General features: G+C 33.3%; 1 protein-coding gene across 5 annotated transcripts in view; it reads right to left on the bottom strand.

The window, feature by feature from the left end:
* Positions 1–13,764, bottom strand: part of LOC149805901 (uncharacterized) — a 132,155-nt gene that overhangs the window by 70,002 nt on the left and 48,389 nt on the right. For all 5 annotated transcript variants that reach the window (XM_089950659.1, XM_089950658.1, XM_089950660.1 and 2 more), the window contains 6 exons: positions 12,551–12,641; positions 11,372–11,436; positions 9,066–9,161; positions 5,417–5,554; positions 4,449–4,539; positions 3,081–3,157 (listed from right to left, as the gene is read on the bottom strand). In XM_089950659.1, the coding sequence (XP_089806785.1) occupies positions 3,081–3,157; positions 4,449–4,539; positions 5,417–5,554; positions 9,066–9,161; positions 11,372–11,436; positions 12,551–12,641 (558 nt within the window). The remainder of the gene's footprint in view (positions 1–3,080; positions 3,158–4,448; positions 4,540–5,416; positions 5,555–9,065; positions 9,162–11,371; positions 11,437–12,550; positions 12,642–13,764) is intronic.

The following is a 13,764-nucleotide window of genomic DNA, read 5'->3' as shown; positions in this document are numbered from 1 at the left end:
ATCAAGATTATCATTACCATGGGACTATTCAACTTATAAAAACTACTAGTTCAACAGGAAATGTACAAGTCTCAGGCTACTACTACTAATTTTGATGCCTGATGTCAGCTTTTGATTTGATAATGTGTGAAATATCACTAACTATATTATACTAGGTATTTTCATTATATTAGATGTGAATCCCAACTAAGCCCATGCAATTTAGACCTAGTGAAAAACATTCTGTATTTCATCATCAAATAACATGAATTTTACTTCTGTGCTCATTTCAAATAAAATTTATTAAACTCGTTGAAGCAACATATTCCAATTTATGGCTTGCTAATTCTCACGAAACAGGTATCATTCAGCTCCTTTCATAAATTTTATTTGAAATGGGCATTCAGACAAGATCCTCTTCCTATGAAATGCTTCAGACAAGCTGAAATGGGCTTTCATACAAGATCCTCTTCCTATTAAATACTTCAGATAAGCTGGAATGGGCATTCATACAAGAACGTCTTCCGATGAAATGCTTCAGATAAGCTGAAATGGGTATTCATACAAGATCCTCTTCCTATGAAATACTTCAGATAAGCTGAAATGGGCATTCATATAAGATCCTTTTCCTATGAAATGCTTCAGATAAGCTGAAATGGGCATTCATATAAGATCCTTTTCCTATGAAATGCTTCAGATAAGCTGAAATGGGCATTCATACAAAATCTTCCTATTAAATGCTTCAGACAAGCTGAAATGGGCATTCATACAAGATCCTCTTCCTATGAAATGCTTCAGATAAGCTGAAATGGGCATTCATACAAGATCTTCTTCCCATTAAATGCTTCAGACAAGCTGAAATGGGCTTTCATACAAGATCCTCTTCCTATTAAATGCTTCAGACAACCTGAAATGGGCATTCATACAAGATCTTCTTCCTATTAAATGCTTCAGACAAGCTGAAATGGGCATTCATACAAGATCCTCTTCCTATTAAATGCTTCAGATAAGCTGAAATGGACATTCATACAAGATCTTCTTCCTATTAAATGTTGAAGACAAATTTAAATGGGCACTCATGTAAGATCTTTCCATATATAAAATATTTCAGACAAGCTGAAATTGGCACTCATGTAAGGGCTGTTACATTTATTTCAGAAATGCTATGACACTAACAGTAAGCAAAACAAAGGAAACATGTACCAGCAAAGGATAACTAAAAAAATATGATCAGATATTCTGTACTTTTGTCAACTCAGTTAAATATTAATATAATTATGGTGCTTGGTGTTTTATGTTTTATTCTGTACAAATATGCGGGAATCAAACTAGATCTTTCTTTCTTTTCTAAATGATTGCATTCAGAGTGTTCTCACCATGAAAGTCAGTCAGCATATATACATTGCATAAAGCTGTTGAAATAGACAATGCATTTCCCTCCACATAGGACCAGTACTCAGGAGAAGTAATGTCAGTTATGCTTTGAAGTTTCAACTCAAAGGAGTGTGGTCTTTTTTGTTTTAGCCACTTGTACATTAGTAAGTGTATTGAATTGGAGAGAAAAAGATAAATGCAGCTATTGTCTGTGAATTTAGCATGGACAAAATTCCAATCATCCTGACCAATGACTACCAGGCCAAGATAATGCAACATATTTTTTAAAAAAATCTTTCTATGGAGCAAAGAGGGGAGGATAGAGAAAGCAATTATAGAATGATATACATGGAGATATCAAATTGGCCAAGGTGTCTCACTCAAATAACAGAGCGCCCTCTATCCACTATCATTCCTAGTACCAATAGAATATAATGACTGAGTTATTGGGGTTTCTGTAGAGGGTACTGAATTATGGAGTAAAGTAGGGTACTGAATTATGGAGTAAATTATGAACTTGTGATTCAGCAGAACACACCCAAGGAGCCTCAAGCGAATTGAATACTGCACAAAAACGTCTGTTTGCTCGCTCAACAGTAAATCATGAGTTTGAAATTTAGTATCCCTAAGCATTGATTTTTATTCCCTACTAAATGCTTTCCAACCACTTTAACCCCATAACCCCTCTCCCCTCAAAAATTGAAGAATTTGCACAATTTGGATGATCAGCCTGAGTGGTCATTTTGAAGACAGAATTTCTGTCACATGACAGAGAAATTTCACCGATGGGATAATAAAGGTTTTTTAGTGGGGGGTAAGTAGCTGGGTGCAAAAAGTGAAAGTAGCTGGGTAAATCACCCACCTCCTGGCTGATAAGGAAAGCCCTGAGAAATATTTCAAACAAGCCTGGCATTTCTGCAGTGACATGAACACTACTAAACTTGAAAAAATACAAAAGCATGCTCTGAGATTTGTGTATGATGATTACACAAGCAGATGTCATAAACTCTTAGTTATGGCAAAAATTACAATCCTGAAGGTGCATAGACTTAGGGCTATGGGTCATGAGACTTTCAAAATTGTGAATAAATGTGCTCCCAATGTTTGGATGATTTGACAAGTTTTAAACACAATTAAGATAATTTTAGATATTCTGATATTTTAGATGTTCCAAGAATTAAAACCTCAACATATGGCCAAAAATCTTAGAAATGCAGCTTCCATTCTATGGAATGAGCTGCCAACTCCCTTTACAGAACAATCAAACTTTAATTCATTTTGATCATTAATTTTATGCTGGAATGGTAATGACTGTAAATGTTATATCTGCAATTAAGACCAAGATGATGACACCATTTTATCTGTCTTTGTCTTACATATAAAGTACCCATTCTTTTTAAGTAGCTGCATCTCAGCATGCTTTTAGTCCAAAGTCGGTGCTTTTGCATTTCATTTAAATTTTTAGTTTTAGCTATAATTTTCAGTAGCACAACTTCCTTTTTACATCCTTAAAATTATCCCAACCTGTGTTTTTTAATTTATCTAAAAACTACATTCACTTTTAATTAATTATTAATTAAGTTATGCACCATGTGTTTTGTCCAATTGTATCTATGCAATATGCTTAGTTTGTATGTCTTGTAAATCATGCTTGATTTAATATATCAAAATATGTCAAATTAATTGTTTGCCTCATTCACTGCTTTACTGCTTGCATGACTATTTACCTGTCCAGCCACCATCTCCAGGGCACTCTGACAGACATCGCATGGAATGTGAGCTGGATTAATGGACTTCCCCACACCTTAGAAAATGATATAAAAATATGACAATATATAAAGTTTGAAACAAAAAATATTTATCTTGAAATTCTGAGCTGGCACAAATACAAGAGACCTTTATGATTAAAAATGACAAAGTTAGCTCTTTGCTAATTATGCATGAACTGTTACAGTAATCAGGTCACTAATGACTTAATTTAAAGTGTTCTTGACAGCTCATTTTTTTTAATCCTTAAGAAATATGTATATGTGGAACTTTGACAGCAATGCCATAGCTAACAGTACACATTAGTTGATTACGTCAACAGACTAATTACAGCCTTTATCACTGGAATCAATGTATTCAAGGGATAAGTTACTTCACAGTGACAGAAAACTATTCTTTCAAAATTCAATTTACTGTCAATCATTTAATTTTCGGTCATCATTTCAAAGATTTTGTGTAAAAAGACATTATTACCAGATACTTAAATTCATTGCATGGGAAAGCATCCTATTGTTTCCAAAGAATAATAACACTGCAATGGGATGTGGTACTATTGTTTCCAAAGATAAATGACCTTACTTAGGAAGAGGCACTATTGTTTCCACAGATAAATGACACTCCTTGTGAAGTGGTACCATTGTTACCATGCATAAATTGTTGTTTGCTGTTTTATAACTTTGTGGTTTGTATCAACAAAATCCGCAAATACTGCTACCTCAAAAAGAAGAGTCAGCTTAACAGTATGTCCTTTTTCTTATAAAAATACAAAAGCTTTGACATAAAGCATACATTAGATTTTCATACAAGAAAAATAGCCAAAGTTAAAACAGACTGTAGTGCCTCACTTCTGAATGACACTGTTATGGTGTATCTTTCTGCTGACACAGCTGAGACATAAATCCCAAGCATATCTGTATTCAATCTTTAACCATATAATAATACTTTCCCAAAGTTTCAATAACATGTAGCTACTAATGTATCAAATATGTAACTTCTAATTACATTACTATAGTTCCTTATTAAATTCAGGTAACTAGTTTGGTTGCAATATGGCTTGCAAAGAAAACAAGTGTCATAAAGCTAAATGAAATGATCATAAATGCATGAGAGAAATAACCAACTGCATTCAGTAAACCTCAAATATTGTTACAAAATGAGCCTGAAGTATTTGGCTACACAGTTATCGTCTTTTTCCACTGTATGATTTGTAATCAAACATGACATAAAGCCTGATATTACACACATTTATTATCAAAATTATTAAATGAATCTATGAAATATTACACCCGTTGCATTTGGTTATAAAAAGGGTAAGATGAAAATTGTACCTGATTTACACATCTTTATGGCCTTACAAGCCTTCTCAGGGTCAAATCCATTCTCAAGTGCCTTCACAAGGTTAGGCTCTGCTTGCATACACTAGTAGAAAATATGCAGAAGTAAGAGTACCAACATGCTTTTCAATGTGCTCAAGTAGGTGCATTTTCTCAAATGAAATGAAATATTAATTGTTGTTCTAACATTTTATATTAATAATAGTTTAACCAAGGTCTATTCAATCTGATTGCAGAGTGCTCTGTACTTTAATGTCATCAAACACTTTTAGATGAAAATTATTGATTGCTATGGACTTTCACAGTGGTTGTGAGGTACTAAACTGGGTCTATCATAACAAGTAAAGGGCAGTATGAATTTATTTCAACATGCATAGCTTTTATTGTGATATAAAAGCAAAATGTCTGGTTTGTTCTGGATCACACTGGTAAGTTTGAACCTGATAAAAAAAATATCCATGTAGTTCAACATTAATTTTTTGCCATGTGTTTTTTGGGGCACCTACATGATGTCACCTAACAAAGGAATATGGATGTATGATGATCCATTTAAAGTTATGTGTAATCAAATTCTAAAAAATGAAACTGCATGATTTGTATACCATAGTAATAGTAAACCTAATAATAAAAGTGATCCCTATTTCATGTTGCATAAAACATGTAAGTACTTTCCTATTTACATTAGAACCAACACAAGGGATTATTTATCATAATTTTCAAGGTTTAAACACACAAATGTGATAACATCATAATACATATACTAAAACCTGTCTATGCATCATTAAATTTGGAATGTAGCTTAAAGGCTCTCTCTAACAAAACCATAATTTTAAAAAAATCTTTTGTGTACATAATGATTCTAATTTTTCTACATATCATAAATAAAATGAATAAAAGGCAGATTTTATCCCATATAAGAACTTTTTTAAAATCTAACCAACATTATAAGCATGGAAACTTACAATCTGACCCAATTCTCCTGGCAGACTGTTGCAGATTTTCATGAGGGTAGAATTAATTGCTGCCTCGGTCTTGTTGTTACCTAGCAACTGGTCCAGGCTGCTCACAATAAACTTACACAGATTACATTCTAGGTCATCCTGAAAATAAGGAGGAGAAAATGTTTTTCTAACTTGCAGTTACCACAATTACAAACGTTTAATGCAACCTGACTTCAAACAGTTTATAATTAGACCTACCATATGTACTCATTGACACATCAGGTCCAAATGCAAGCAGTATCATCCTTGATCAGCCATCAACTTAACAGTATGAGAGTCATTTTCAACCAATCACAAATGATGATACTTTTGAAAGGTTGTAACTGATTGGCTGATAGTGAATCAAACTCAAGCCTAGAATGTTATTGTCTCCTATCCAAATATTTTGATGGTTTGTAACTTTTTCAAATATTAAGTTTTACTCAGGGAAGATTTTGTCTGTTCTTAACTTTGGGTTCCTCATACAGACTGCCTAATTTCACTGACCAAGATGAATTCCAAGAATCATATCTAATTCTGGGGATTTCAGTTTCAGCTTGAAGTTAATTCTTAAAGATTGTAAATAATATGGGCTCCAATCATTTGGTAGATTATGCTATTTCTTACTAGGTGCATAATATACACAGAAAAATGTTGAATTCCTTTGTCATGAATAAGAACAATTTATCAAAAGTCATTCAAAATTAAGCAAATTTATCTGACAACATGAATCATGCTACATTTCTGATGCTAATAATTTGTGTAACATTAACAAGATCTTAATAAAACTGTCACAGTCTATATGAAATTGACTTCTAGATTAACAATAAAAAACACACTAACACCACATACTGACAACAGACTGAAATAAAATGGCATAAAAATGTTTATTTCTGATTATTTATTGCAACACACTCAATACATGCATGATTTACTGCTCTGGTGGCCTAAGTAGTTCAAGTGTCTGCCTGAATGCAGAAGGTCATGGGTTTGAACCCCAGCTGAGTTATACCAAAGATTTATAAAAATGGTACTAGCAGCTGCCTTGCTAGGCTCTCAGCATTAGGCATTAAGAGGTTAGTGTTAGGACTGGTGGATGTCAGGAAAATGTGACCGAGTAGGACATCATGCTACATGTCTGTGGCATGATACCCCAGTGCTAGACATCACTATAAACTGTCACACTGCAGACATCATTGTAATATAACTTAAACATTGGTAAAGCTATGTTAAAAATCCAAATCACACAGACACAAACACACACATATGCGTGATTCACACAAGTAAAAGTCCTGCAAAATGCTAGTAGTATTAAATAAAAACAAGTTCTCTGATAATACACTGGTAGCAATAAAATTTTGTATTCTCAGTCACTTGTTCCATTATAGATTTTATCTCAGTATTTTGTCAGTTTATCACCAGTATATTTTATTCTTATTTAAAATGTAATTTTGAACTTTGCCACTGTGAGTTATCCTTTTTCTTGAGTTGTCTCCCCTGTCATCTTATATGTGGCTTTTTTCTAGTTAGGCCACAAATTCAAAACTTACTCTTGTCTTGTCAGATATGAAAAGCTTTTTTTATTCATATTCAGTGATGTTAAAAAAGTATCAGCCGCACTGTATTAAGATTTACCTTCAAAAGTTATGCAATTGTATTTAAGGAACATATGGTATGAGGAAAACATATCTTCAAACCCATTATTACCTTTTTGATTAAACAATGGTTCAATCATGTTATTCTGTTAATTTAACCAAAAGTTTTTCTTTTGATGTAGTACAAGTGTGAGTTTTTTTCTTCAGATCGAATTGTTGAATTAATAAATCTGTTCTTCATTATGTAATGAAATATAAGGTGGAAATTTTCAACGACTGATTTTATGAATACTAGTATAAAATCAGTGAGTCAAACTTTATTCCATAGCAAAATGTGTAAAGACTGCATAATCCGCATGTTTACTGTACAAATAATGTGACAAGAGTATTGTCAGTTGTTGCCAATATATTGCCTACCTATATTCAGTGCGTTATTCCAAACCATCCTCTACAGCATGTATCCATATAAACGGATTGCATTACCAATTAATCATAATACTGTATTGCCAGAGTGTTGCCAAATATAAATTCTTACTAACTTACCAGACCATATTGTATCACACTGGCAATAAAGTGAGTATAAAACACCAGATCCCATCTACTGTCAGTGTTTTGTCAGTGCAAATATGTTGCAAGTGTATTGTCATTGTTGTCTGAATTCTTTGCAGAATATAATGACCTTTAGCTCATCAATATTGACAATATGGAATGACATCAATGAAAATTACTAGAATATTAATCACAACCAATCAGACCTGACTGGTCTGAAACTGACAACACATGGGTCCAAAGCTGACAACACATGGGTCCAAAACTGACAACACATGGGTCCAAAACTGACAACATGCTGCTTTAAAAACGACATTGCACTGGTAATAATTACCAATTACCAACATACATCAGTATTTTGTAATATACTAACAATCCAATGGCAACACTCAGCCTAACACCAAAATACCCTCAGGAAACAATAACAACACTGTCATTAACAATGAATTTAAGAAAGTGGAGGAGTAACCAGGTTATGATGTTGCAACAGATTTTAGTAAATGAGTTTATGTAATAGTAATGGTAATACTGTATAAGTTGGCTTTTTCTTCATGAATCAACAGTCACAAAATTGTTAATAATCCACCACACACAAAAGGCTATGTGTGTGTTTGCTCTAACATCAGCCGGTTCAAAAAGGGTGTGAAAATCACACAGTTATCTACCACAAAAGCATAAACCATTGTTAAAGCAGACTGAAAAAGAAAACACTTCAACAATGTCAAAATTATGAAATGTGCAGATATTTCTAAATTATATTCCCTGGTGAGATAAAAAATGAGCTCCAGGAGTTGTATAACTCAAAAGAAAGGTTGTGGCTTTCCTTCAGCAACACCACTCAATAGCAATTAAAATGTAGAACCCTTTCCCCCCCTTCCACACTACTCAACAGAAATTAAAAAGTGGAACCCTTCACCCTGCCACACCACTCAACAGAAATTAAAAAGTGGAACCCTTCACCCTGCCACACCACTCAACAGAAATTAAAAAGTGGAACCCTTCACCCTGCCACACCACTCAACAGAAATTAAAAAGTGGAACCCTTCCCTTTCTCCATCTTTACCTTATCTTGTTCAGAACAAAATGAAAAATATCTGTAATGTCAGCTATTATGATAAAACTTGCTCATAAATCTCATTAAAGAAACTCATATTTAATGAAAAGCCCCTTATTTAATCAAAGAACATTTGAAGAATGCTCAAGTTCAGAAGGCTATATCCAAAGATAGGACCACTTCTATTTCATAAAATTCATGATGGTGTTTTCCAAAAATAGGACCAAATGACCAACCTAATCACTCACATATCAACAGATATAGCCTTCCAAATATATCAATATAAGTATGGCCTTATCACTGGATATGAGCTTGTCATACCAAATCTACAGTAGATACTCTCCACTCTTTCCACCCCACACACCCTACCCCTCCCTTCCCACTCTCAACTCAACATCCCTCCCCTCCACTCCCTGAAAATTATGACATAAACCTCAGGTTCCTCTGAATAATTGGCCTGATCATTCTGCATCTTGATGTCAGTTTCATGTTGACAGGAATCCATGACAGAGCAAATTTTCTCTGCATCCTGAAAGAAATGAAGGTCCAGAGAATACACATCAGTAATATTTATGACTAAACAATATTTCTCTGTAAATGTTGCATCCATTTTATCAGACTTTTGGTTATCCAATAATTATTGCACCTATTTATAACTGGTCAGATTGATTAACCTGATTGTCAAATTAAAATAGGTGAGTTATTTTTGAAGGGGCAGCACAGGTATATTGCATTGACAAGATAACCATTTACAATGTATCTATATTTTAAAAAAAATTATTTTAAACCATCAGCTGTTACAAAATAAGATATGTCCTGGTTAAAATCAACAAGAACATTTTAAAACAAGATAGCCTGGGATTTATAAGAATTAGGCTAAGATAAACAATTTTGATAACCTGCTGGCCTATAATATATTTCTTAGCATAATAACAAGAAGGCAGGGCCTATATTTTGAATCCATGATAGGAACATTGCTTTAACATTAAAAGGTTGAGTGAGTATCTTGCAGAATGAATAATCTAGCTTAATAATGATTCATTCCAAGTATCAACAGAATCCATCAAGAGATTTAGGAAAATAAGCAAATGAAACAACTGTAACCAAAGTCTTAACACAAATTTTCTATTACTGTGACACTGACCCCAAGGCCAAAGGGTTAAAAGAATATGTCACAGAATCAATTGCCTTTGCTTTGTAATGATTCATCCAATATAAGGACAGGATCCATCAAAAGGTTTAGGAAATATAAGCAATGAAAAACTTTAACCAAAACTGTAATGCAGATTTTAAATTTTTGTGACCTTGACCCCAAGGTAAAAGTGCTTTAGCTTCATTGTAAATTCCTGACAAGTATGATGAGAATTCATCAAGGTATTCAGGAAATGAATACAAACCAAAACATTAATAAACTCTTGATGCTATGCTATGTCTTGCTTCCCAAAAACAAAAATATTGGCTCTGAAACTGACAGACTGTAACAGAAAAACTTGAATATTTCAAACTTCAATCACTCATATACTTGGCATTATTTGAATAACTCCCACATCTACCATATAAAGCATTTTCTTGTCTGCACCTTGAAAAACACGAAACAACCAAAAATTCAAATAAAAACTTTGGACCTGCAGTACTTCAAGTTTTCACAGTTCTACTGAATTTGATGTACAAGCAATGGTCTGGCAGACAAACCTTTTCTCTTCAAGCCTAATTCCTGACAAGACAAAAATGCTCAAAAGTTGTTTAAATAAAATTTTAATGATCATGGGGATCAGAGGCTGATGTACAAGACTATAAATGTGCAAGATTTCTTTGTTGTATGTTTATAGATAACACTGGAGAAATCTGTCTAAACAAACAAATTTGTTATTTTTAAAAAAAGGACAATAGCATGGAATTTCTCAAAAACCAATGATGACAAAATGTTTGTAAAGATTCCTAAACTATGCTGATTAAAATATATTGTAGGCAAGAAATTGGAATATGAAGTCACATATTCATCATGTCGTACACATCATATAGGGAAATATATACAAGCAACATTAGTTCTGGTATAGTGTGTTCATGATACTGATGCACAGAGTTGTTGTTTTTCATTTGTTTTGGATAAAGCCTATTGCACCCTATCTGCAAAATAAGTTTTGGATAAAGTATATTGCACCCCCTACAGAAAATAGGTTTGAATAAGTCAACTGCACCCAATAGCGAGACCAGGTTCATTGCTCAGTACTAAAAATCATGTAAATCTCTTACAAAAACATAGGTTTGAGTCTCGAATTCAGTTAATGTGGGTATGTGAGAAAGCTTGCCAGTAGCTTCTCGAGAGTCGGTGGTTCTTTCCGGGGATTTCCCGGGTTCTTCCTCCACCATTAATACTGGCCGCCATGCATAGCCTATCGTGTGCTGAAAAATGGTGTTAAACCCTACAACAACAACAACAACTACAGAAACATATGAAAGATAAGAACATTTAGAACATGCATCACTCCAACGTCCCCAATTCCAGCTTTAGACAGGACATTTACACTTCCTGCCTGTGCATTAATATAATGATTGCAAAATAAATCATATCTACATATATCATAAATCATTGATGCACTATGCTGGTTACAGAATATTTATGGACAGATGTATAGACAAAATCAGGCATAAAAATAAATGATTATTGTATAGGACTCGTGTATTCTGATATAATGCATACTAAAAATATAACTCAAATGTTCGATTTTCTCTATTTACCTTTACTCCAATCTCAGCCAAAAATGTGTAGCAGAAATCACATGGCAAATCAAGCTTCTTCCCAGCTGTGACATGAAAAATAACAAATATACTTCATATTCTAAGAATGTATTATATTTATCCATACATAAAAATAAAGGGGCCCCGAGTGGCCGAGTGGTCTAAAGCGCTCTCCGTTACAGATCACTGCCATCTCACCTCTGTCTGCGTGGGTTCGAGTCTCGGATTCAGCCTATGTGGGTATGTGAGAAAGCTTGCCAGTAGCTTCTCGTGGGTCGGTGGTTCTTTCTGGGGTTTTCCTGGGTTCTTCCTCCACCATTAATACTGGCCGCCATGTATAGCCTATCGTGTGCTGAAAAATGGCGTTAAACCCTAAAATAACAAAATAACAATAATAAAAATAAACTTTTTATGCAAACAATATAAACATGATTTTTTTACCACTGTAAACTTGATAAAACCTGTATGCAGACATTCAACCATTTTCAATGTCTTATTGTTTCCTGTCCTGAGAGCACTAGAGACTGAGACCTCAATGGTGTGAGGCTTCTGCTGCAAATAATTTAATTACAAATTACTGCTCTCTTTAGAGTTATAAACTTGAAATTATAATCCATTAAGTTCATTAAGTCAAATTTTAAATTGTTAATTTTTAATAAATGTGTTTGTCAACAAATGTCAAAAAATTGTGTTAGTCCAATTAGGGTTAAGCAGTAAATATATAGACCACATAGGTCACTTCATTTATTACACAAAAATGCTTCAACCTCCTGTCAACCTCCTGTCTGCTTCAGTTGAAGCAATTACTTCATATCAGCCATACAAAAAGCTTAAAACTGGATCCTGCGGTTCACAATGAGCAAACCTTAAATGCAAATTTTAACCTCCAACATTTCCTCATAAACTGTGCAAATATTTTAAAATAAAAGTATTAAATAAAATTAGTCATACACTGATGAATACATAACAGTAACATTTAAAAATATAGTCTCCTTTTATAAACCATGATCTAAACCTTAAACACAAACATTAACCTGCCATCTACATGTGCCATGGGCAACTTCGATAAGCCAGGGTAACTGAATAAGCTTTCCCTCACACAGGTAAGCTAACTGGCAAGCTTTGATGACAAGAGCACCACTTTGGAATTGTCTACACATGACAAGAGTCAAACTTTACCTGTACTACAAAGCTTTACAGCTGTACAAGCTTTCTGAGGGTCAAATCCATTCTCAAGTGCCTTCACAAGATTCGGCTCAACTTGCATGCACTAACAAAAAAGAGGTAAAAGTACTAGGAATAACAATCACAGAAATAACAGCAATTGTAATTATAAATGTTGTGCTGATAATAAAAATAATAACAAGACTTCTTATCATTTTGGTTACATAACCTTGCCTAATGTCCTCATTTTTCTCAGTGAAAATGACGAAAAGTTGTCAATCATAATTTAAAATCAGTACCATGTCTAACGTAAATTAAGTCAAACTACATGTTGCTGTTAAATTTTTCTACATGCACCAAAAGTAATATATTTTACATGTAGGTAAACATCGGACAGGCAGTCATAGACAGACCCTGCAGATAATTCAAATAATACAAAAAAGCACCAAACACAATATTTTTTTTAAGATTTGTTAATTAATAAATATTATTGGGGGTATATTTTCATTACTTTCATGTACTTAATTTAAAAATGAAATTATATCCTCAACCATAATTACTACTAGGTAAGAAACAGAGAGAGAGAAATATGTAAAAATAGAACATGATGAGAAGCATACATAAAAATTATCTACAGTCTAAAGCTTATGATTGGAACAAATATTATTAGTACCCCAAATATTTAATATTATGCCTGCCTCAATAGCATGCCTTGATGGATAATAAACTGTCTAATACATGTAATAGTTTTCATTTGAAGTCCCTAAATATCAGCCATTAAAAATAATAAATCTATATTTTGGACTTGGTCATATACAATGACGAACATAAAAAGAAAATAATTGCAATAACAGATTCATTGCAATGCGATGATCATGTTAAAGAAAGGTACATATTGTTACTCACTACAACACTGTATATGGGGTAACATGACAAATATAATGCATGCCTTATAATCAGTAACTTTTATACAAAGCCACATGATGAGGTATATGCCTCTAGCATAAATTACACTGAGTTTTAATTAGTAGAAACAATAATAATTGAAATTAATCTAGAATACATTTTTTTTAAATCACCTCCCTCAAATGGATTCATGATAAAAGTGTACTATCCAGACCCATTACAATGATGAGTTGTAGCAATGGAACGTTGTTTTCAGTACCTATAATTATAAAATCTTAGGAGAACTAAAATTACCCATTACACAAAATGTTCATCAGTGATTA

This window comes from Sinohyriopsis cumingii, chromosome 2 (genome assembly GCF_028554795.1).
Source record: "Sinohyriopsis cumingii isolate HCF-2022 chromosome 2, ASM2855479v2, whole genome shotgun sequence".
Taxonomy (NCBI): domain Eukaryota; kingdom Metazoa; phylum Mollusca; class Bivalvia; order Unionida; family Unionidae; genus Sinohyriopsis; species Sinohyriopsis cumingii.
Note: the sequence above shows the minus strand (reverse complement) of the source record. Positions and strands in the feature narration are given on the sequence as shown.